This window comes from Simochromis diagramma, unplaced genomic scaffold (assembly GCF_900408965.1).
Source record: "Simochromis diagramma unplaced genomic scaffold, fSimDia1.1 OVJJ01000387.1, whole genome shotgun sequence".
NCBI classification, from domain to species: domain Eukaryota; kingdom Metazoa; phylum Chordata; class Actinopteri; order Cichliformes; family Cichlidae; genus Simochromis; species Simochromis diagramma.
In genome coordinates this window covers 4,797,730-4,823,231 of record NW_024387152.1, presented here as the reverse complement: position 1 = coordinate 4,823,231, position 25,502 = coordinate 4,797,730, and the positions used below count along the sequence as shown (strand labels likewise).

Here is a 25,502-nt window from a genome sequence, read left to right as displayed (position 1 = left end):
CTCACCTTGGTGGCCAGCTCCTTCTCACGATCCACCAGGCTCTCGATGTCGGCGGAATCGTAGCCGCTGCTCTCGCTCGGCGTGATGGCGCTTTCAAAGGTGGTGCTGGAGATCTGAGAGGAGATGGAGGTGGACGTGGACAGGGTGCCGGAGCTCATGCTGGGGGACAGAGACTCGCTCAGGGACTTGGTGGTGGGAGCTGTTCCCACGGGAGCCGCCTCTCCCAGCTTCTCTCTCAGCGCCAGAAGGTGACGGGTCTTTTCCACCTGGATGAAAGATGGGGGCGAATGTGAGGTGGGGAGAAGAGGGGAGGGGAGGGTTAGTCATGTAAAGTGTGTACTCGAAGAAAAAACTTTTTAGAATAGCACTTTGGTCTTTGAGTTGAAAAGTCATTTTCCCCTCTATGATATTAAACAGAGATTTATTTCTTTATAAATGTTTTAAGGCCCCACCTCCTGCAGCTGCTCCATCTTCTCTAGCTCCCACTGGTGCTCTAGGATGAGGCTATCTCCTCTGGGCCTCCAGCCGGCCAGGTTCTCCTCTCCACGCACGTAAGCCACTGATGTGTCCAGGACCTTCCTCCTCCTCCTCTGCATCCCTGCTCAGGACATGAGCCCTCATTAGGATGAAGCTCTCCGCAGAATTATGATAAAACAGCTGCCGTTCTTTAAACATGTTTCATGTCCGCTCACCTGGGCTTCCAGTGTCAGACATCTTACACAAGCTCAGCTCGTAGATCCCAGTCACTCGGTTGCTATAATGAAGCAGAAGTTATGAACAAGGAAACTTTGTAACAGGGCAGATATCTCTGATTGTGGAACAGAGATGGCCACAGTGCAGCAGCCCAGACTTACCAGTCAGGAGTTTTGGAGTATCCAGTCCCAAAGAGGTTCTTGAGAGAACGGGGTGGGGAAATCTTGGCGTCTCGGGAGTAAAAGACCATGCAGATGTCTTTGGTGATAATGGCAGGCTGGATGCAATGGTCCAGCTGTAGAGAGGAGATAAAGGGTGTGTGTTAGACACGATGACATCAAGAGACTTAAAAACACGTACAAACAGGTGCAACACACTGGAGCAGCGGCTGACCTCCAGATACGCAGATAAGGTCATGTAGATCTTCTCTCCATAGGGAGTGACGCGGTTGAGCAGGAGGGAGTTGTGCAGGGAGCTGTCCCACACTGCCTCAAAGCGATAGAAAGTCCTGAAAAAGACAGACAGAGGAAACGTTAGCTTGACAGCATTATTTTTTATGAAGTCCTACTTGGTGCTAACACTACAGGGTCTCTGTGTACAGCAGTGTGTCATGTTGTTAAAAAAAACGTGAGCACAGTTCTGACATATCAGGAAGTGAACACAGTGACTGAAGCGGTGTTCACATTCATCCTTTAATCATGACAAAACGTGAGGAATCGCACTGAGGTGAGACCTTGACAACAGACAAATCAGGAGCCACAGAGTGTCAAGTGTCAGCCGACACCAATCGGGACAATGATAATCATTTACAGACACGTGAAAAAGCAGTCTAAGGTTCTAGATCTGGATTATTACACCACATCATTATTTATTTAAAACCATGCCAAAATGCACAAATGACTATAACCAGGTACATCCTGTGATTCAGCAGCTGATGGAACCAAATTTAACAGCAAAAACTTGAGGTAATCATTTTTTATTAGTGTCTCACAGCAGTGTGGAGGTATTTCTGACCCACTTGTCTTTACAATATTGCTTCGGTTCATTGAAGTTTGCAGAAATGTATTAATGCACAGCTTTCTTAACGTCCCGCCACAGCACGTCAATCATATTGAAGTCTGGACTTTGAGCCACTGCAGCACCACTCTGTTGTAGCTTTGCTGCTGTCCTTTGTAGTCACTGACTCAACGATGATCTCATTTGACTCTAGAATACTTCATGGCTCACTCAGTGACCTGGACACTTTGCTCAAATAATCATCACCCGTGCAAAACCACTGGTACGAGGTGTTTGTGCTGATATGCTGTGTTTGGTTTTCACCGATCTTGAAGCTGTGCATTAGGGCTTAGGTTTTCAACTCTGCAAACTGAACCCATGCTGCCATGTTGTATTTAGAGAGAAAAGGGTTTCTCCTGGAAGCCTTTCCAAACATATTTGTTGAGCTTTTTTCTAATTGCACTGCCATGAACTCCAACATTAAGCATGCTAACTGTGGCCTGTAGAGCCTCAAATATCTGTGGTGAATCTTTTGGGACGTCCACTCCTGGGATGATTGGAAACAGTCTTTGATTTTTTTTTTTAAACTTGTGAATAATCTTTCTTGCTGTAAAATGATCGACTTCAAAGCCTTCCCAGATTCATGGGTAACAACAATTGCTTCTCTCCTCCTCAGTATGTCACCACTCTCCTGAATACGCCAGCAAACTGACAGTCGTGGTTACTGATGATCTAGTGCATTTAATTAGCACCTGGCTAATACTGACCCTGTTAAATAATTATGAAAGTAGGCTTGGATGTACTCACCACATCTGAATTTAGGCTCAGTGTTTGTTAAATAAATAATGACGTGGTATAATGTGTTATGTATTGTTGTTCATGTGAGGTTTACCTCATATTAAGACCTACTAAGGACCTGATTGTTTTTAAATTATGTCCTGATACATAAAACCTGAGAGCTCACATAACTGCATATGCTCAGAACATACAGCACAAGTGGATACAAATTACTGCCTTGCAGCAGCAATCTTAAGACCATCACTATGAGCTCTATACAAGGCTACGCTGTTCCTGTTATTGACAGCAGGGGGCACTATCAGACACAGACTGAGAGCCAGATATGCTCTGCTGGTGCCTCATTGGCCTCATTGTTACTGAGGTAAGACTCTATAGTGAGAAACAGCTGAGGGGGAAAACATTGATCTGGAAACGTCTGAGTGTTACAGAGGATATACATAGCACCGTGGTTCAGTGTCACACAATCACAAACAAATACAGAAAAGTACTAAAAAACGGTGTTGCCTCCAAAGACTGCTTTTACCGGTTTGGAGCTTAGGAGGCTTAATATCAACAGGCATGAATGAAGACAGATCTTATGCAACACACAAGCACACACAAACTGTGGAGAGCTTATTTCTACGAGTCTATGGGACTAATGAGAAGCATAAAGGTCTTTCAGTGAAGGAGCCTTATGTTCTCTGGTCGCTGGTACCTATCAATATCCTTATCAATAGAAAGCCTGAGCACAATCATGAGTCCAGCCGCGGCAGGAGGAAGAAAGAGAGCGCACAGAAAAAAAAAAAAAGAGAGAGAGAAGCACAAAGAGTCAGGCAACAGAGACAATGAAGCAAAGTAACAGCAGCGAAAATGGAAAAGGTCGTGCAATGACTCCAATGTGGCTTCAGAGAATATACAGACATGGATACATGCATAGATTTTAACTGATAAGGTTACTACAGTTACTACAGAGCGTCAACGAATGATTTTTTTACATGGCAGGAACTCAATCATGACAAAAGAACACAGTGTAACAATGTAACACATTGGCTTTTTTTTAAGAAAAATAAATGTGTTTCATGATAATAACTGAAGAGAACACAAGCAAGACGGCAACAAGAAAGCTTCAAAGATCTGTGAATGGAAACATTTTACACCTTCAAATGTTGTGACTAGTGTGTTCTCACTCAAACTGACTCAGTGTGGGAGTTTCACCTACCTGTTGTTGTTGTGGGATGACTTGATGTTCTTGGCAGAAATTATGTTAAGGGACAGGACAGCATCGGCTGCGCTATCATCCACTTCAGCCTTGTTCCTGATACGACCTGGTGAGGCAGATCCACACAACAGTTATAAGACCTTCTTGTGTTGGAATAGCTCTCAATAGAGAAGCTCAGCCAGCAGGCAGTTTGTCCACTAACAGCTGTTTTATCACAGCATCCAGTACCAACACAATCATCCACACTCAAGAGCCCTGTTGGCTTCAGAGTCAGCAGCTGAATGTCTAAAATATGAAATGTAATTATTTGGTCCATCAGCTACAGCTACAGCATGAACTGCTTAAAGTGAGAAGCAGCCTAAAGCCCGACAGATTCATCTTTCCAGACTGAAAATGTCTCAGACAGAACCGAGTGGTGTGTTTTCAGTGTGATCTCACAAAGTCAAATCCCTTTAATGATGTTCTGTCCTGTCTTCCTCTCTTGTTTTCTACAGAGAGGTATAGCACGACTAGACCCTAAAGGTAGGCTGCTCACCTACAACCAGCTCACGAACATCTTTCCAATGGAGCTCGCTGCCCTTCTCATGGATGAGGGTCACTGTGATCCTCCGCTGGATCCCCTGCAGCAAACATAACAGGAGCTCAAGATCACAGTGAGCACAGCTAGAGCAACATTACGCTTTAAAAGAAGATATTCAACTCAGTCAATCTGTGTACAAAGGAAGCAGTTACCAATGTGTGAATAATAAGAAAAGAACATGTGGATCAATCCTGTACCTGGTGCAGCAGGTAGGTACCGTGGCAGGGCAGGCCTCCACTGTGATCCACGATGGCTGGGATGTACCTGTGCATGGAGGGAGGAAGGTCACACAACATCCCAATTTATAATATTCTTTGTGGAGATAATTTTTATTGTTTCTTTAAAGCTTGTGTGGGAATATAACACTCCAGGTGGATACTCACTCTCCAGTGGGCTCCAGCTCGCTGATCTCAAACCAGACCAGCAGGTCGTACTTGCTGACACAATGACCCAGGTTGGATTTGGTGATGGTGTTCAACTTGGTGGCTGGAACTGGCACACACAGACAGAAGCTCAATGTTATCAAGCGGGAATTTGTCTGAATTTCAGAGAAGATGAATAAAAGTCAGGAGTATTTACTACATGCTTTGGGTGACTAAATGGAGGATGGATAGGTGATGTGAAAACACTGCTGACTCTTTATACTGAGCCAGTAATCACAGAGGATAGATACTGGAAGCATACTGAAATGTTAGGAGGAAGTAAATCACAGATTACAACACCAGTGGCAGCACCCTGCTGTCTCACACATCGGGATTACGGTCCTGTTGAAACGGGCTAATCGCTAAAGCTCACAGTTGCATTCGTCTATGCTCAATATGATCGAAAGGAATGTTATTACACTTGAAAACTGCTGTATTTACTCCTTATATGGTGTGAATGATATGTCATTGACCCTGAAGTTGTCTCCTCAGGACAGTTTCTAAGCAACAGGAGGACATCGTGACCGAACTAACCGCACCTGCAGCAAGGTGCAGCACTCATAACCACAGCAGAGCTTTACCGTGCTACCGCCTGCAGCCACAGAGCACTATAAGAGCACAGCACTACTCTAATCACTACAGCACCAGCATCAAATGTCTGGCTCATTAGCTACAACAGAGTCCACTGTACCAACCATGATGCTTGGGGACAATTAGCACAGGGTCACTGGCCACTGGGAGGAAGGGGAAGTGAGAGAGCTGGTCAGCCTCGTCCTCCAGACTGGCCAGAGCAGAGGACGCCAGGGAGTTGGCGTGCTCGGACAGCGTGTCCAGCACTTTGCCGTTCACATAGCCGCTCACGAGGTAGCGGATCAACTCTATCTTACGGGTATGGTCTGGATGTGCGATATTGATGAACGGTGAGAGAGATTGAAGGGCAAAAGAAGAGGAAGGAGGACAGAGTTGGGTAAGAGGATTATATAAATTGTGAGGGAATGATTGAATAAGAGACAAAAAGAAAAAAAATCCAAAGGAGGCGAGAAATGACAAGGAAAAAAAGTGGAAGGACACATGAGGCATGCTTATGTAAGAAAAAAATCAACATAAAATTATTGATGGCAAAGAACACATTGATGTGACATGGAAACACTCACCTGGTTTGGACAGAGGCATGGGAATAGGATAGTATTTCCTGGATGGTGTTGGAGGACTGTTGACATAATAAAAATACCTTTTATTTACATATGCATATAAAAATAGACAATGTGATTAGAACACAATTGTTTAATTGTTCTAACAAAATCTGCTGCATTAAATATGAATTATCACTGCATGACTGGATCTGCTGTTTGACCCCCACCAACCTGATCAGGTCCTGGCCATGGAGGTGCAGCGGGTGCTGCTGGTAGTGGCCGAACACTTCAAACACGACGGGCTTGCTCTTGATGTACTCAATAAAGGACTCTGTAACTTCGACAGAAATCTGCTCCAACAGATAAAAAAAAAAAAAAGAAAAAGGGTTTGACAAACTGAGTTGGAATAAAATCGTTGAAGCACAGTTAGTGTGTGTAGGTGCAGATGTGTGTGTGCACTCACATTCTGGACGTGGTAAAAGCCCAGAGGAGCTCCTTTGCCAGTGTTTTTCAGAGGCTCGGTGGAAAAAGCCTCATCGTGACGGTGCAAGAAACTGAGGGAAGAAACATAAATGAATGTCAGCGGGTTGCATTTCTTTTTACACGAGATAACGACAGACAGCTGAAAGTCACACTCCAGGATTTAGCTAGAATTTTGAATCCTCGTTCTGAGTATATATTTAGAGATAAAGCTGAAACGCTGAACTCAAATCAAACGACTTTTAAACCAAAACAGTTTGGTGTAAATTTACAGCGATAACACCATACTTTAGTTAAAAAGCTGATTTCACAGCACTGCATTTTCCACTTAACCCGTCTGCTTCAAACAAATATGAACTACTGTGCAAAAGTCTTTCTTGTTTAGTTTTTTTCCCCCAATAAAATGGGAAACGGGTGCAGCAGTTTATTGAAACGTGCAAACACAGATGGAAATTTGGTATATAAGAAACAGAGTTTGTACAATTCTAATGTTCTTTAAAGTCAGTATTTGGCATGACCACCTTTATTCTTCGACACAGCCTGAACTCTTAGGCAAGCATTCTTGTCATTTCTTTAAGTAGTTTTCCAGACTTCTTAAAGGACATTCAAAGCTCTTCGTTGGATGTTGCCTTTAGATGATCCCACACTGCGTCATTAAGGTTCTGGGCTCTGTTGAGGCCAATCCATGACTGATAATGCTCCTTTGTGTGTTTTTGCGGTGGATCGAAATCTGATGGTACTTTTTTGCATTCTTAATTTAATCAGTGTTGACAAGATCTCCCACACCACTGCATCAAAGTGCTTAAACATACATTTTAAAGTTGGTGTTTTTCTCATGTACCTCAAGTACAATGACTGGACTGAAAATGAGTGGAAAAACTTTGAAAGACATTTAGAAACCCTTTAGAAGTGTAAAGGAAAGCCGACTCAACTACTGTATTCTCAGGATCGTGCACTCACTTGAATTGGCAGAAGATGTCAGCATACTCAGGCGGGATGCCGCTGGCCTGGAGCACAGTGACACGGAAGGTAAAGACGCTGCCCACCTCCAAGTGGCTTGCCAGATCATCCCCATGACTTAGTTTGGTTTCTCCAATGTTACCCAGCTTGAGGTCTAAAGAAAGCCACAGTGAAAGGTTAGTAGGCTTGTTGGATGACTTGTTTAAAAAAAAAAAAAAAGACCCTTGCCTGCACCTGTGACTCTGCCGTCTCCATTTGACTTCTAAACAAGCACACATTCACGCATGTAATTTATAGAGAGGATTCTGCTGTTCACTCATCAAATAGCTTTCATACACGTTCCTTCACAGGACAAGAAAAACTGCCAAATTTCCATAACAAAACATTTTAAGTCCTCCTTTTTCATTAAAACAGGACCATCTGCGCTTAACACTGGGGCTCATAGGTGAAAATTTACGAGTAAAGAGGTGAAAGCCTGGCAGCCTTACCCATGTCATTGATTCTGTTGAGCTCCTCTGAGGGTGTGATGACCTCTGAACTCTGACCCTGACCCTCTACGATGCGCAGCTCTTCCAGGGACAACCCGGAGCGGGTTATGACCTTGGAGGGGAAGTCATTCTGATTGAAACAGAGGAAGACATTAGCATATAGCTGGAGGAGCGACACTGAATCTCCAAACCTAGCTATAGTGTGAGGCATTGGCCATTTAAGGCTAGCCATTTTATTTGACTTGAATACATAGGAAAAAAATAAAAAATAAGGAACAGCAATGACTTGATGTTTGAACCACAATAATACACGCCATCACAGACAAGGTGCTGCTCCGGGCTTACCTTTTTGAAGTATTCATCATCAAAGGAAATCTTGGCGGTTCCTGACTGCCTCACTCCTGACCCGTAGTCTGGAGCTTCCTCGTCAGCTACAAAGAGAAAAACCCTCCTCTAATCAGGATCTATCTCAGACACAGATGACTTAAACTGTCAACACGGATCAAAAGGAATACACTGAATCTAAGGAATCTTTTCTTTGCCACTGTATCAGTGACTTAAAAAAGGCTCTTCAATATGCTGCCATGCTGCTACTGAACATTAAAGCAGTTAAATTTACCATTTAAATAGCCTAAAAATTGAAAACTTCATATGGCCCAAATACAGGGGCGCTCATATTTAATAAAGAGCAATAAGCGTGCTTTTATCTCCCCCAGTAGGCTCAATCGCTAAAGAATCTCATTAATTACTCACCAGCTATAGCCTGGACCCCCACGCGCAGGAAGCCACGCACCTCGCCCTTCTCCGTTACTACGGCAACACGGTGAACCAGAGGTACAGGGTACAGCAGGTTACTCAGGTACACAAAAGCTCTGAGAGTAAAAAGGAGGAGAGAGATATGAAAACCTGAGCGCGGTGCAGTCTGGAAACAGCTGCGGCATTTTTCAGATACAGAAAACGTCAACATCCGATTCACGGTGGCTTTCACTAAACTGCTGATATCTGTTGGATCCCAAAGGAGATCTGAGCAGTGTCACAGACGGTTTTCTGACGTCTCTACAAAACATATACAGACTGACAGCAAATTCAAACACCCTGCGCACAATCGCTTTGAGTGTTTAGCACATATTAATAATTACAATAACATACTGCAAAATATTAGTGACATTTATGTGAGGAGAAGCAAAAAAATAAAATTAAGGACCCAAGAAAAAAAAAACAAGGGGGGGGGAATATAAACTCAAACATGCTCCGGGGCGCTGAAATCTGCAGCAGCTCAAACCATCTGTTTTATTTTTAAACTGCGTGACAGGGTGGTGACGGATCGCCGGGGCTGCGGCGGTAAAGCCTGTAACAGGGTGGTTTATTGTGCTGCGTTATGGCCGTGTTAGTCTCTTACTCACGCACTCACTGTCAGTTTGTTTTGTGGGACTTGATTTGTTTTGCTGTACATCTGACGGCCTACTCTTTTTTTTTTTTTTTTTTTTAACTGTCTGCTGCCCCAGTGCAGGGAGACTCGAGGCTAAGATGGAGGAAAGATATGAATCTGTAAATTCTCTGAAGTCACAGTGACGCAGGTTAGCCGAGCTTAGTTCAGCTCAGTCTGGCTGCACCGACCTGTCTTCTTCTTCTTCTGAGGCGGGAGAGTCGTTTTGTTTTTTTGTTTTTTAAGTAGCCATTATGTTTACAGCACTGAGGCTGCGGCATGGGTGCAACGTGAGCTGCTGCAGCATTTCACAACAATGAATTAAAACAAATCCCAGTGAGCCTGATTGAGTGAGAACTACCAACTACTGGTCAGTTAATATGAACTACAATCCATCACATGTACACTGTTAAAGCAGACAAGGTTATAAGAACATAATGATGTAATCACAATGTAATAAATAAAAGATATAAAGAGGAAAAAAAAGATTTAGAGGATTAAAAAAAACAACAACAACATAAGATGACAAATAGCCAATCAGCTTTCACACAGCAAATACATGTATTTCGAACACAGATGGCAGTTAATGCAGTCAGCACTGTGATGGTGGCGGGGAATGAGACATCACGCTGGGAGGATGGATAAAGATGGCGGCTTTTTTTGTGGGACTCTAAATTAAGTCTAAATTAAAAGTGTGACTAAGCATATTACATCGAAAAAGTGCCCAAATTATCTCGAACTGGAAGTCATTTGCGCACATGTGTTTACTCACATTTTAAGCTCCTGATCTTTAATAATAATGTTGGTGCATTTTGTCCCTTTACATCTATTCACTGCACTGCTGCTCGATGCGAAACTATCAACTATCCAAAATCTATTTCTGCACCGTCACAGGGCGTAATCCAGTACATCCTCAGTTTTTCCTATTTTCTTCACTGGTTTCTCTTTGCTCTGTATCTGCATACACGCAAATAAAAAATAAACCAAGCCAACATCAGCTCCAAACTCCTGCCCCAGCCTGTATGTGAACGCCACGGTCACCAACCTTCCCACCAGGATGAACCAGGGGGAGCGGTCGTAGAAGGGGTCCTGGCCATCGCTGAAGATGTCCGAGCCCTCCTCGGTGCCGGCGTCTGAGCTCGTGTCGTCCACGAACGCCTCATCGTCGATCAAGTCAGACATCTCGCTCTGGCGCTCGTCCGCCATCTCCGTGATCTCCGAGTCGGTGGTGGAGAAAGTAGGAGAGGGTGTGCGGTCAGCCAGGTGCTCATTGACGCAACCGTGGAAGATGGGGGAGCTGATGGGGGCGGTAGTTTGGGAAGAGTGGCGAGAACCAAGGATAGGTAAGAGTGGAGCAATAGAGTTAAAACAGCTCAGTGAGCACGGCATCGATGTGACACTTCACTTTCAGAAACAAACATTTCCTTCCTCAAACAACATAAAACACATAGCTGGACACTTTCTCCAGTAGGTAATGTAAACAATTATCAGCCACACAGAATAATGTGAAGAGTTAATGCAAATAAATTTGTAGGATTCAATTCATAGGCAGCAGGTATTAAGCCAACAGCGTGACAGCGGTTTACAGAAACATGACTATTTTAAACCAAAATGAAACGTCACTTTAAAGGATTAACATACAAATCGTCTCACACAGGCTGAATGAAAAGAGGATAGAATACAAAAATGCCTCAAATTTCCACATTATCCAAAATCCACAATGCTATTAACAAGTGTTTGCATGAATTACAGGCGGATATCAACATGGGAGTGACATGTGCGAACAGACACAGCAAAATGATACACAGGATTAAAAAAAAAAAAAACTACAAAAAAAACAACACAGGATTAAAATGTGACATCAAATAAAATAATAAATACAAAAAGGAAAGTTGATATGTGACATGAAATCATATGGGAAAATAAAATCAACAACAAAAAAATAAAAATGAAGGATTTCTGCGAGGAGCAAAACACCAACAGACATAAATCATAAAACACGAGGCCCAAATGTGTGAAAACGCTGGTGCGTGTAACTTCAATGGCAGAAGATGAAAGTGAGAAGTGGAACACGAGTGAACGTGATGCACCGTACGCTTCTGTTGGTTCTGCGTTACATACCTCCCCACGAGTTTGAACCAGTGGAAACGGTCATAGAAGGGGTCGTTTCCTGTCAAAGTGCCCTCACAATCCTCCTGGTGCGTGGAGGCCATTTCTCCAGCGCGGTCGTACATCGCTCTCATCTGGTCCAGCCTCTGCCTGCGAATGACAAGCGAGTCATTTTAATGGAAGAGCGATGAGAAAGATAGAGCTCCTAAAAGTCAGAAGGCAGAGACTGCTGGGTGTACAGACGCTGATTATCATAGCTCTTTGTGTCTTTTTTGCAGTCCTGGTACAGGAAATATGAGAAGAGGCACACAAAAAATAAATAAATAAATTTTCACAAAAGCAGATAGATACAAACAAAAAAAAGGAAAAAGAAAGTTTAAAATACTTAAAATATCTTTTGGTAAATTGTTTCTTATACAGGTTAGTTACTCTAAAATTACAGTTAAAATCTGAAGTTAGGGCTTTTATTATTATTATCATTATTATTGTTGAGAATGGTCTTTCAGTGATAGATACCAGTTTATTAGGTACACCTGTTTAACAGCATTTTAAGAATAACCAATTTGAAAAAAACCAACAACAACAACAAAAAAACCCCAATTATGTGTCAAACGTGTCTCAATTGGAGCTTCAGGATTTAAATGTTTGTGTTGTAAATAAACTCAGGAATAGTTTAAGAAGGAAAAGTGGAAGCATTACTTGAGTTTTTCAAGGGACCAGTAGTGCGTGGCTCCATTCTTCAGGTCTTGAACCTCTACAGCGACCACGGTGCGAGGGAAAGGTCTCGGGTCACGATCTTTCTCTGGCTCTGGGGGAAGGAGCTCAGGGGGCAGTGGCGAGTATGGTGTGTCTGTCAGCAAGACAAACTGGAACTGGACCTGATGAATGATGGGAAAGGACGAATACAAGGGACTGTTTATATCTTCAGGTAAGTAAATGTTCGAAGGTTGGTTGATATCGTGAAGCTGAAAGATCAGATGAACACCCCTCCACTCCCTTCCTCTTCATGCCCTTTTGATCTCGGCATCTTCTGGACACAAAACACTAAAGCAATTAATAACATTCGATAGAAATCACACACAGATAGAAACCCAAGATAAAATCCTGTCAGCTTATGATGAAAATGGCCTGGAAATGTGACAGATGACTCATTACTGGTATTAATCACAGAGGGCCTAGAAGTGGACACGCATTTAAATCACACTTTTATCCCGGATAAGGGAGGTAAACCAGGCATCAGTTTTATTTAAAGGAGTTTTGACAGGGACATAAAAAAATAAATATCTGTGTGACCTTGAAATAATAATAATAATAATAATAAAATTGTATTTATATAGCACCTCTCTAGACAGAATCACAAAGTGCTGCACATAAGATAACAAATAATAAAAGGGTAAAACAGACAATATAAACACAAATTTAACCAAAAACAGTTTTAAAAAGGTGAGTTTTGAGTTGTTTTTTTTAAAAACAACTACCGAGTCCACAGTTCTTAATGTATGAGGGAGAGAGTTCCACAGTCTCAGGGCCACAGTGGCAAAAGCTCTGTCACCCTTAGTTCTCATCTTAGTCTGTTTTATAGCAAGTAAGCCCTGATAAGATGACCTCAGGGACCTGCTAGGGACATAGGGCTGTGGCAGATCGGAGATGTAGAGTGGTGACAGTCCATGCAAGGCTCTAAATGTCAAGACCAGGATCTTAAAATGTACTCTAAATTCAACAGGAAGCCAGTGTAGCTGAAATAGCAATGGTGTCACACGTGAATACTTGGAGGATTTTATCAACAGCCTAGTTGCAGCGTTTTGCACAACCTGCAGACGATCCAGAGAACCTTTGCTTAGACACATATACATGCATAGTAATGGAATGGCATTGATATACAGCTTTGTTATCTTAGTAGCCATTTAAAGTGCTTTAAAGTAAAAGCCACATCTCTAACCTTGAGGCCGATGTCAGTGAGATTCAAACTCGGCCGAGACTTTTAGCAGATACACCAATGTTATCAATTTGAAACTGCTACTCTGCATCGTTCTCGAGCTGTCGCATGCACAAACTTGGGTGTCCAGGTAAGATCAAAAACAGGAACCTTCTTACAGTGAGGCGACACCTTCTTTAACGAGGAGGGTGCCGCCATTTTTTTAAATTTTTTGCTGGTTCTTTAAAATGTATCAATCACATCCAAAGAACACCAGAATGATCTACTGCTGGCTGCAAGAACTTCCAGTATCTAAAAAAACTGAAGGCCTGCATCACTTTTAATTTTGTGTTAGCATGCTGCACGCTAATGTGGCCACAATTAGCACTAGCCAAACACAACAGACCTGTGTGGGAAATGCAATGCTAAGCCAACAAACATATAAAATAGACAAATAGAATAGCCTTTTATTGTCATTGAACATGTACAACGAAACTGTAGAGGGAAGGGGATGCATAAGAAAAGTCTATGATCACAATACAAGTAATTTCTGAAATGTCAACACCGCTGCATGAAAACATTTTGTACTGAACGAGTCTATCCTCTTTGTGGGCTTTATTGCCAGCCGACAGCTCTCAGATGGCTGTTCCCATCTTGATGAAGCTGTATTATATAAACGGGGCTTCTTGAGAGGAGGGCTTTAAATAAATAAGGAGCTAAAATGGAACTTTTCTTTTTACAGAGCTGAAAAAGAGGCGGGGAAACAGCGTATAGTGTAAGGATGATAATATTTTATTTTAACACCAAGTTATCTAAGCACACTCTGCAAACCCCTAAAATAATGCTAGGAACCTGTAAGTCATTATTATATGGAAAATATTTTATGCAGCAACCTTTAAGTCTAAGATCCTCTGACCCATTAACATCATCAGGCGCTTCCCTTGTGACACTCTCCCAGGCCTGAGGGTGTGTCATGTGGGTTTGTGTTTAGGTGTCAGTGAAATACGTAGAAAATGACAGATTACTGCTACGAGGGTGATTCACTTCAAGGTAAATAAAGAGAAATAGCAATTCACTTACTTTCTTCTTCAGTTCCACACTGATGGCGTTAGCCTCTTTTAGGTAGACGGCATTTCCCCACAGCTGATCTCGAAGGGAGGTGAACTGATGGTACCTCCACTTCCTGAAGGCCCACTGAGCCAGCTCAAACTCATGCTGAGTCCACGGCACTGTGCGGATACAAAAGACAGAGGGGGCGTTATCAAGATAAATACAGCAGTTATTAAACCTTACAAATCAAATAATCATAAAACCCAAAAGGACCATAGCTTTGATTTAGCCCAGCCACAGGTCTATCCTACTTAGCATTAATGCTTGAAATTCAAGAGGATCTCTCAGTTATAGCATTTTGTCAACTTTACTTTAAAGGTAACATTACTTGTAGGCACTGACTGCAGTATCAACAGTTTCTTTTTGAGGCTCTCAAACAGAATTAATGAAAAAGTTCCAGAAAAGCATGAAACTTACAAACGTATGCGTCAAGAACCAAAACTAAGAGGTTTCTTGTATGAAACTACAACCTGAGCATAAAGGTTTGGTTTTGTCACAATAAACAGAACCCCTTTAAACATGACAGAGCCTGTATTCACATTAGGTTTCATAATGTGCCACCAAGATGGATGAGATTAAGACTAAATTAATTAATGACCCATCACAGGTTATTACCAGTCTTTCATCCAGACTTAAAATGATGGAAACCAGCACAGAGGCATGCTCTGAAACCTGAAACAGTGATTTAATGACATTTGTCGTCACTGGGCTGAATAAGTATGGTCCTTTAGACTTCATAATGATGAGCATTTCTGACCTGGTCTCCCTTGAAAAAGAAAAAAAAAAAAAAATCTCAATGGATTTTTTGGTTAAACAGAGGTTTAGTAAAAGTAATATATAAATTTATGTAAAACAACATATACCATTAGTAGTATGTTTTATTGTGCATGGACTAGAGGATGTACTAGTTTTGAGCTAGTTTTCTGTTAATACCTTCAATGGGTAATTAATGTGGCACTATTAAAATACTTGAATCTGAATGAAAGTGATATTATGGATATGTAAATACTATACGCACATCCAAGGAGTTTAGGCTCTGGACACAAAGTGTGGAAGAAAACAGACACAGTTCATTTATACATTTATATAAAAATAAACACCCACACCCACACATATATATCTATATATTATATTTTAGCATTACATGTAGTGCGTACAGGAAAAACAATCATCTTCAGGTCTGAAAATGCATATTACACACCTTCCTCTTCCTCCTCCTCCTCCAACTCTTCTTCATCGGGTGTCTCAGCTACCAGTGAGCGAGTCTCCACCTGTTTCTGAAGCTCCTGCAATTTGCTCTCGTAAACCTGGACACCAACACAGGGAAGAGGAGAGAGAACGTGGAAAACTGTCCATCAGCCGCAACAACAGGTGACGCCAACCCAACGAGGGTTTTATTTGTGAAAAACGAGCACTGAAGACTGATTATGAAGCCAAATGATGCGCGCTTCTGGATGTGTAATAGCATTAAACTGGTTTATAGTTATTAGATTGTGAGCCCTACCCTTATATTGTGAATTTCTAGATAAATATGTTGCACATAAGCAATTCATGCATCATTACAAAGGAAAAAATATATATTTTTACTGTCCATGAAACTAAGATATTATTAAATCCAGGACTAAAGAGGTTCAATAAAGTTCTAATTATGTGGATCGCTCAGCTCTTCACCAGTACAACAAAGGAGAAACCATCTCCTTTGTAAGTATGTAAGAGCATAAACTGGAATACTTTCTATATTGATCAATGAGGAAAAAAAGCATCTGAGAGCAGTGGTATGAGTGGAAGCAGAGAGGTGCTGGTAGAAGCTGAGTCAACTGTAATCCAATGAGGGGCGCCATCATCATCATCATCAGGACAGGCTGTGTTCCCAATGACCTCATCCTGTTTGTTCACAGTCTTCTGAGAAGACAATGCAGCCTTCTCATTTGTCTGCTGAACTCCTACCAGCAAGCTGACGTCTCCTCGTTTAAGGAGCCCGTGGAAATCCAGCATGAAAGTTTCACCGATCAACTCGAAGCTACAGAGTTTATTAGAAGGACACTTTAAGCACCTTTAACCTGACTGTTGCAAATTATTAACCCTGCACGCTGCCTACATGCAGATTCTACTCTTATTTAGGTTTAGTGGTAGTGGAAAACAAATACCAGCAATATGTAACAAACAACTGCACATGGATCATGTCATTTTATTTCATTTCATTCATACCTTGACAATAAAACACATAGTTGTGGTATATCCTTTATGAAAACCAGTGAACAATACTGTTCAATGTTAATGTGCTCTATCAAGGAGCAACACAACTCGGTACACAGCCACAATGAGGCACTTTATGTGGTTGTAGGTTCAAAAAACACAAGATGTACGACACTCAGACACAGAGACCTAGCATACTTATAAATGCTGATTTCAGAGCTGTACACACGGTGGTTCATTTGATGCTGTACACTGTCCAGCTTACCCGGTCACCATCTGCACCAGAGCTTATGTTAAACAACTTTCTTTTAATAGATTCATCAGGGCTGAGGAAATGTAAGCTACTCCATGCAAAGATAATCAAACATATGAGGGGAAGGCTGGCTGAATATGTCATGTCATTTGGTTTTTTTGTTACAGCATATTAAGGCAGAATTTATACCGTCGAAACTTAAGAGCATAAAAAAGAAAATAAATTCAAATCCCAGGTTTAACAATATGATAGTCCTCAAAGGTCTCGCCCGTCCTGCTGTGAGTGTCGCTGTTTGTCTGAAATAATTTGAAGGCCATCTGATATCTAATGTTAATAATTAATGGGGGTTCTTTTAAAGCTAAAAATGCAGCAGACAACAGGCCGATTAAAAAGGTAGGCAAATACGCACACGCTAAAGCACAGAGGCAAAAACACTGATACAGACTACTGAAGTTATTAACATGGGCAACAGATTTCACAGACCATCACACCCATATCTGTCTTGGTTGTGTGAATATGCAGCTAAAAACAAGGCAGTCCTTAAAAAAAACAAAAATCTCATTTGATATGGACATTTCTCCTGAATACCATTATGCAAACATTTCAAGTCTTTGTCCTGCTTCCAACATTTTTAGGGCGAGTCTTTGGGAACCTTGACAACACTCTGTAGGGCATCCATCTGAAACACAGTGAACTCTGTGCTTACTCAATGAGCCACAAACCTAAAATGTAATTTTAACCAGACTGAGTGCTTCATACAGGAAGAAAAGGGGAAACTATTCAGTGAAACTTTGAAATGGATACAATTTGCATTCACGTACAATCGAGGGTGCTCTCTGTGCTTTTCAGCGTAGTGGTTCTTGTCTTTAGTGAACTCCAAAACTCATGGACATGTTTTAAAACCTTTTTTGGACTTGGTCTGCTTTTAAAACATATTTTTTAAAAGAACTTAGTATCTTTAAAAATTAGTGCAGTCAATAACAAATTATGCAGCTTATCCGTTGAAGTGAGGAAGTGCAAAACACTGTCATGTAAGTAGTTGGTAGCTACATATTTGAAGTTTTTTTTTTGTTTTTGGTTAAACTGTAAAGTAAAAAGAAAGACAGGGAAAAAGTTTGTAATCAAGCAAATAAGATGATTACTAAAAAAAATGTATAAGTCAGTATGTTATTGATAAAAAGTTAGTTTTGGTTAGGTAAGGTATGAAGCTTCCTTTACAAAATTAATCTGCAAACCTGTCCGTAGGCACTGAATTAAAAGGAAGGCAAAGAAAATACTGAATTGTAAAGGCAGAGCAGGATTAATAGAGTTAGAGCATCTAAAAAGGCACTTTAAAAAAAAAACAAAACCCCACTTTCTTTATATGTCAGTCTGTTTAAAAGGCACACGATTGACTGGTGCTTCAAGTTATTCCTCAAGTGGTCTTTTGATTCCAGATCTAGGCCAATGATGCGTTGTAACAAAATGCTTTGAGGTAAACATGATCGTGCCAAAGACAACCGATTCTCCCATCCTACCGTGCAGCTCAACAGTACGTAGATAAAACACTGGGTGTGTTCTGTTCCTAAAGTGGGCACCAACAAAAATGCGTATTGGACACGTCACTATGTTCATGTCACAGTGGCCATTTAAAAAAAACAAAAAAAAAAACACAACACTCTACTTTCATCAATACTAAAATGGCAATAATGTAAACTCAGAAATTCGACCGTGAAAGTAATTTGGCAAATCAAAGTGTGATTCATCAACTTGTCACACATGCTGATAAATGAAGAGTAGGCTTGACATGTTAAAAAAAATTATCTGTTGGCTTTGAATCCCAGTGACAGTGATGACAATGCACACGATGCAGAAAACAAATGATAAAAATGTCATATGATGATACTGATGGTGATAAAATGTCTCTTTTTTTTATATATATTTATATATAATACATACAATACTTGGATCAACCAGTAACACCGATCTAGTGCAATAGTCACAGTCACTTTTTGTCAGAGCTGTTGTGATCTGTAATGTGTTTGCCTACTAAAAGTCTGTCAATCTAGTTCCTCACTCCTCAAGTCCCACTCAGACCGTCGTCTCTCTGCTGGCTTTTAGGTTAGGAGCAGACATTTGCCTGCGCATTCGTGGAGGTGGCTGAAAGTTGACTGGATGGTTAGGATGGTCAGTGTGATGGTAATGCTGGTAACCATTGAAGCCGCCATCGGCATACATCGCGCCGTTATAGTGGCATGGCTGTTGGTGGTGGTGAGGCTGGGGATGTGCTGGCTGGTTCTGATAGTGGCGGGGCTGGTAGAAAGCCTGCGTATACCTCCTGTTGCTTTCAGACTGCTGCAGTGACTCCATGGAGCCCGAGGGACGCTGACGGTGATTAAAGGAGTTGCTGCGGCCTCGTTCGTGCAGCTGCTGATGTTGGTTGTTCCTATAGTTATGCCTGTGACCCTGGTTTAAACCTTGGTCTGAGTCCTTGCTTCTGCGCTGAACTGATGGGCTTTGCAGCGCTGGAGAAACTTGGATAACTGAAGCAGCCATCTTATCCATCTTATCGCTACACTGTACATCTTCTCCAGCTAGGCTTTCTGCCTCCTCTTCCTGTACAGCTTCTTTGGGCACCTTTAACTCTATAACCTGCTCATCTGTAATTATGATATGAGTACCCGGGCTCCACGAGTTACGGTGCTTTGGATTACTTTTGAAGGGGAAGCGTAATTTACGGTCTTCTGGTGGTATAAAGCGATGAGGCCCGGGATGCCGGCGGAGCTGCTTGGAGATCTCTTGTTGCTGTAGATTCTTGAGGCGCAGCTGCTCTTGACGCATCCAGCGCATGTGGCCTCGCTTTAGCGTTGAATCATCTGCCATACTTTGGCCTGTTAGTGAATCTGCATCTTCTTCGTCAGGCTTTTCAGGCACAGGTAGTTTTCCTTCCTGAGGGCTTGGAGTTCTTGCTTCACAAGTAGAGGGACCTACAATGGGAGGCTTTTCTTGGCCCTCTGGGGTTATGAGCGGTAGGACCTTTTCCATTTTAACCATCTTATTCCTGAGGGCGCGGATCTCCTCGTCCTTCATGTTATTCTGTTTCTTCACCTCCTGCAGGATGTCCTCGAGTTTATCAATGTGCACTTTTAGTTCGTCCATAACAACTCCTCCGGGTCGAGACCCATTGGTCATGACGTCCTCAATGCGCTCGTCACCAACCCCTACAGTGTCCCAAACATCCCGAGCCACCGCCCTCCACGAGTCCCGCTCGTTGGGGTCCTTCTTGCCATAGCTAGCGCAAAGCTCCTTCATCTTTACAATAGCCAAAGCCTCGATTTCCTGCCGTGTGTGACGGAAGTCATTGAGCGCCACTTCGTAGCAGATTTCTTTGACTGCCTGGATCTTCAGGTCAGAGATGGTGACCCACTTAGAGTCCTTGGTGATGCGGCGCCGCTGAGGGATCTGGTACATTTTCACTGGCTCTCTTCTTTTCCCACTGCTGGGTAATCCACACTTTTTCACTATGGTTTGGAGCTTGCTGGGAGGTAGCTTTTCCCTCAGGGAAGTGATCAGTCTCCAGCTCTCTTCGCAAGACCTCTTATCTGAGTCATCCCCACTATCAGAGTCTCCATCCTTGAGAAAACAACACAGGACACAAACCAGATGGGTCCCCCCCAAAAAAAGGAGAAATTACAATGGGAAATCAGGGAGAGGATGAAAAGATGGCTTTTAAAAAAAGAAAAAAAGAAAAGAATGAACATATAAATATGCAACAAGGGAACACCAACCACGAGTCAAAGTTATATCAGAAGATTACGTTCTGTCTTAAGCGCAGACAGCATTTCCAAATTCTGGATTTTTAACCAAAGGTGACAATTACACTAATATTAGAAACATTTTGCATACATCATTATTATACAAGATGTATGGCAACATGCAAGATTATTTTTAAAGTTACGCTGAAAATAAAGCTATAGAAACGGGAAAAATTAATTCACAGAAACAGTGGCTTCCATTGACTTTCTTGTCAGTTTTCCCTCTCTAACTTCTCCACCGAAACGGCGCTATGGATATAAATTCATGTTCAACACAACACTCGCTAAAAACTTTTTATATGTCTGAAATGGATGCGTCCTTTTTGGACCTTATTGTTCCCAGTGTTGCATATTGATATTAAAGGTAAAGCATGTCTATCATGATTAGAAAGAAAATATCAATAGATGATAGTTGCTGATTGGAGCACATCTGTACTGTTTTGTGATATTCCTCTTCTTAGTGGAAAATTTTGTGAGCTGGATCCCAAACATGCTACAGCAGCATGCATGTAGATGAATTCTGGAGCTTTCCCCCTTTAGTCCAGAAGGTTTGAGTGGCTTTAGTATTAGTGGTAAGTTAGCAGACAGTGTTCTTGCAGTTGATCAGAAAGCCAGTAGAGAGAGGAGATGCAGAAGTACGGATAAGTGTTAATCCACTACAAGAAAGTTGTTAGTTGGAGGGAGGAAAAAAAAAAAAAAAAAAAAAAAAAAAATGCAGTTTCTCATTTTTTGGAGACAGCATACATTACAGATCACAACCAGTAGAGATCATTTCGATTGTGTGTATGAGACTGTACGTATCTTTGGGAAGAATTGGACATGTTATGTCCCTGGGAGTCTGAACCCTCTGTGTGTAATTCTGCACATATAAAACCACCAGGATGTGAACGAGGCCCCGTGATTCACTGAGTTAACTGTGAGCAGTGGTAACTGTTGTTCAGTCGTGCCCTCACAGATGCCAAAGAAGTCAATGAGAAACCACATTGTCACTATCTGTCAAAAACTACAGCAGAAATTGTTGTTATCACAATGCATTGTACATATCAGCAACTGCATTGAAGAGATGAAACTCAGGACAAAACAGAGTAAGAAAACTAGAGTAGAAATCTAATCCAAGCAAATCAACAGCCACTTCAGAGTTGACCAGCTCCGGCAAACACTGCAACTTAGTCCACAACCAGTACTGAATGAGTTAAGAAAACATGCTATTAAAATGAACCATGCAAAAGCAGCGTCACTTTTTAACATGTTTTTCGATGCTGATAAATGCTGAATCGGTTTTAAAGGAAATTTGATCTTCATATCAAATCAATTTTAGCTGCAAGTTGCTGTTTTGCAAGATTCAGATCCACTAAAGAAGACACAAGAAAGGGGAAAACAGGGGTTTGGAAAGGGGAAAGCTTTACAGTCTAATTCTTGCTCAATCAAGCTGCTACAGAAAAAAATAAATAAATTGTTGAACACAAGAGGACAGCCAGTAAAAGCTTATCCGTCTCAAACCAGAAAAACTTCCATGCAAAAAGAACAGACATGCGCTAGGAGTAAAAGTGTGATTCACACATAAACATCTCAAAGTGTCAGAGCTCGGAGTGAGAATTAGTACTAGTGAGATTTAAAAGGACCAAATGAAACCATCATCCAAAGAAACAAGCTGTCAAATTGTAACTGATCGTAGCTTTGGAGATACTTTTACTTTGAAATCCACGAGAGATAGCCTGAAGTACATCAAAAATCACACACAAAATATCCCAAACTAGCACGTTCACTCAATAGGCTGCCTCTAGTAGCGATTTCATTAACTTTAACAAAAGGAAGAACTGACATTACAGCTCCTTTTACACCCACTCTGCACTTATTACTAACTGGTTTAAAACATCTTTGATAACAAAAAACAGAGTGAGTTCTTTAAATTCACAAAAGGGGCTTATTTGAACTCACCAGTCGCTGCTGCTCCAGAAGCTGATCGGCTTCTTCCTTCTCTTTTTTGTACAAGATTTCCATCTCAGTGAGTCTACACAGCAGAGTAAAATAAAAGTTTTGAAACACATCAAACAATCCACATTTAATGCCACACAACTACTCGCATATTTAAAATAAATGAACGTCATAGATTGCATACCTTTTCTCCATTTCCTGCTTCATGTCAATGCCCTGTTTCTCCAGGAGTTCTCTCTGAGCAAATGTCCAATCAACGGGCTCCACGGGGGTTTCGGCCGATGGCGTCTTCTCCCTTTCAGCTCTGGCCTGCTCTGGGTGGTTGAACCGGAACACGTGGTTCTTTCCCATAATGATGCGATTGCCTTAGAGAAGGCAGCACAAGCATGAAAGAAATTTCTTAAACGCTACAGGTCATAAATACATTTCATAATTTGGGAATTAGTTACATCATATCTGCTTACAGACATCACACAAATGTTCACAGTTTGTATAGAAAACTTTCTACACACATACCTGAACGAAGCTGGATCGAGTCCTCAACACGCTTGCCGTTGACGTAGGTCTCCGATCCCTCGCAGGGCACCAGCATGACAATAACTTTAGCAAAAACAAACCAATCGCAAATCAATCATTCTGAATGACTCATCACCATTAAAAAACACAAACAAAAAACCAAAAAAACCCAAAAAGAAAACAAACCCACAAATACGTCACCCATTAGATGTAGTCTATATATTTATATACTTGTTTCATCCGTTCAAAAAAAAAAAAAAAAAAAAAGGTTTCGTTTGTATGTGTTTAGCTGTTTTTAAAATCACACTATAAACATCTTGCTCAACTTAATTTAGCACACATTCAATACAAACACCTCCAAACACCAGCAGCCAGTATTATGTCTCACCATCTCCATTGGCATTCCTTTCGCTGCGGAAGTAGCAGTGTTCTTCCTTGATATGAGCACCGCTTAAAACAATGTCCTGTCTTCTCTCTGCGTCGGCCTGACCCACTCTGAAACAATCACAGAAGCCAGTTTGAGAGACTGCATACTGCTATCCACATGCATTGTCAGCCATTTGTGCAAAAATGTACAGTTAGTGTTTCTGTAAGTTGAAATGTAACAACTGACTCAACAGAAAGAGTCTATAGAGGGTACCAACAGGACAAAGAGGCGACATAAACAAAAGCAAAATGTATTCATTAGCAGATTTTAAGCCTGATCATAAAAAGACCCAGTAGTTTTCCAGACAACCTTGCCTGGGAGAGTTGCCAGAACTTTCCAAATCCACTGCGGCAGGGTCATTATTCAGGTTTAGGTTACCTTGTAATTCCGTCTTTGATGTAGTAGAGCAGACACTCAGACATGAGAGGATCCTCATTCAGGTTAACCAGGTGTGGGGTCTACAGATAAACACATGAGGCATACAGTTTACCACAAAAACATTTCTAGAATTTCGCTGCTTTAATCAACATTCATAAGTGCAGAAACTGCCCCTGATGTTAGGATATTTTCATATCAAACAAATGCTTCTGTCTGCAAATGTAGACAGAAGCGGTCACATCAACACTGTCCTGACAACTCTGGAGTCTTATATTTCACAGAACTACTTCAAAAAGGATCCTGCAAGCTATTCCTCCAAAACACCAACCTTTTTAGGTGAGAATACCCCGTTAAAGTCTGCATAGAGATCGCAAGGCTAACCCGTGGAGCAGTGAGTGAAAGGAGAGAAAAGAAATTATGGAAAGCAATCGGATGTGAACAAAGGACACACACACACACACACACACACACAGAGATGACGTGTGTTGTTTCAGGCACTAATGACTCTACTGACAAACAAACAAATCTACCAGTTTTTAAGTCACTGCACTATAGCACTGACTCTACTTGATGGAGTGAAGGGAACATGCCACTGCTTGTAATTTCATAAGGATCTGATAGCACTGAGAGCATCTACAGGGAAAAAAAAAATAAGACTGTAAATGATCCAGCAGAGTAAAAGTACAAAACAATGAGCAGAAAAAGTGTAGATCTGGACCATGCACATAAAATGTCTATTAAAGACTAAACTGTCTAAAGTGGGGCTATTTCTAATGCGGGAAATGTAGTTCTGCCAGCTTATTTGGTTAAACAAACCTTTTTGGTGGCAAAACAATCAAAAGGCTCGTCAAATGGCCCTTCATCGCTAAGCTGAGTATGTGAAGGAAGCAAATAAGAAGTGGAAAGAAAGACAGAATGATAAAGAAAAAAAAAAACCCAGGAAGGGTTCTCATGGAAAAAGACAGTGAGGTAAAGTGAAGTGATGGAGGAAGGATGTGCTTCACCACCAGTGGGAATGTTGACACTGTGCGCTCCCACCCAGTCTGTCATACCTTTTTAGGAGAGAATACACCCAAAGTGCCTCCATCTTCACGGATTGCCACGCCCATCTCTGCAAGCAAAGCCTCCCTGAAATACAGCCAAAAAACATTTGTACACTCAGTGAAAGCATTCGTTATTGGTCTTTTATTCTTGCTGCAACATACACTGTGTGCACTTCTTTTTTCCCCACTAAAGATCGTTTGTGCTGGTAACTCGAAGAGGATGAGAACCGATGGTGTGCAACGTTGGAGTAAGTGATTTGTAGCATGACAACCGGCTGAGAATGGCACCAGTTAGACTCTATGGACAGACGGTAGCATGGTTGATGTCTGAGAGGGGTGTTTGTGCAGCCGAGTGTGACGACAAAGGAGGACAGTGAAATGGACAGAACTAGTGCAGAGATGGAAAAAAAGGTGGGAGAGAAAAGTAAAACAGACAGCACAGAGGGATGAAGAGAGAGAGTAAAGTACTAGGGGAAAACTAAAGGTTTGGTTACAGTTCTTAAGATGTGATATTTGACACAATTAATTGTGCTCATAGAGAGAGAGGGGGATAGATAAATCATGACCAACAAAGAGGGAGAAGACAAGAATATCCTATACAAAAAAAAGGGGGGTAACAGTCACATTTAACCACACATGCTGAGTAACAAAC

The 25,502-nt window shown here is 41.6% G+C and overlaps 1 protein-coding gene across 15 annotated transcripts in view; it reads right to left on the bottom strand.

The window, feature by feature from the left end:
* kif1b (kinesin family member 1B) overlaps positions 1-25,502 on the bottom strand; it is a 61,337-nt gene that overhangs the window by 4,655 nt on the left and 31,180 nt on the right. For 7 of the 15 annotated variants that reach the window (XM_040047424.1, XM_040047425.1, XM_040047427.1 and 4 more), the window contains 28 exons: positions 24,860-24,935; positions 23,808-23,887; positions 23,391-23,497; positions 23,003-23,086; positions 22,671-22,851; positions 22,490-22,562; positions 15,510-15,615; positions 15,327-15,344; positions 14,279-14,427; positions 11,983-12,161; positions 11,296-11,433; positions 10,220-10,471; positions 8,502-8,620; positions 8,094-8,179; positions 7,749-7,878; positions 7,261-7,414; positions 6,284-6,374; positions 6,052-6,170; positions 5,842-5,897; positions 4,649-4,757; positions 4,463-4,529; positions 4,221-4,305; positions 3,686-3,791; positions 1,087-1,201; positions 855-988; positions 693-754; positions 453-598; positions 6-266 (listed from right to left, as the gene is read on the bottom strand). In XM_040047424.1, the coding sequence (XP_039903358.1) occupies positions 6-266; positions 453-598; positions 693-754; positions 855-988; positions 1,087-1,201; positions 3,686-3,791; positions 4,221-4,305; positions 4,463-4,529; positions 4,649-4,757; positions 5,842-5,897; positions 6,052-6,170; positions 6,284-6,374; positions 7,261-7,414; positions 7,749-7,878; positions 8,094-8,179; positions 8,502-8,620; positions 10,220-10,471; positions 11,296-11,433; positions 11,983-12,161; positions 14,279-14,427; positions 15,327-15,344; positions 15,510-15,615; positions 22,490-22,562; positions 22,671-22,851; positions 23,003-23,086; positions 23,391-23,497; positions 23,808-23,887; positions 24,860-24,935 (3,283 nt within the window). Of the gene's footprint in view, positions 1-5; positions 267-452; positions 599-692; positions 755-854; positions 989-1,086; positions 1,202-3,685; positions 3,792-4,220; positions 4,306-4,462; positions 4,530-4,648; positions 4,758-5,841; positions 5,898-6,051; positions 6,171-6,283; positions 6,375-7,260; positions 7,415-7,748; positions 7,879-8,093; positions 8,180-8,501; positions 8,621-10,219; positions 10,472-11,295; positions 11,434-11,982; positions 12,162-14,278; positions 14,428-15,326; positions 15,345-15,509; positions 15,616-16,476; positions 20,370-22,489; positions 22,563-22,670; positions 22,852-23,002; positions 23,087-23,390; positions 23,498-23,807; positions 23,888-24,859; positions 24,936-25,502 lie in introns of those variants that run through there. The other 8 variants (XM_040047426.1, XM_040047429.1, XM_040047433.1 and 5 more) reach the window with 4 other exon arrangements.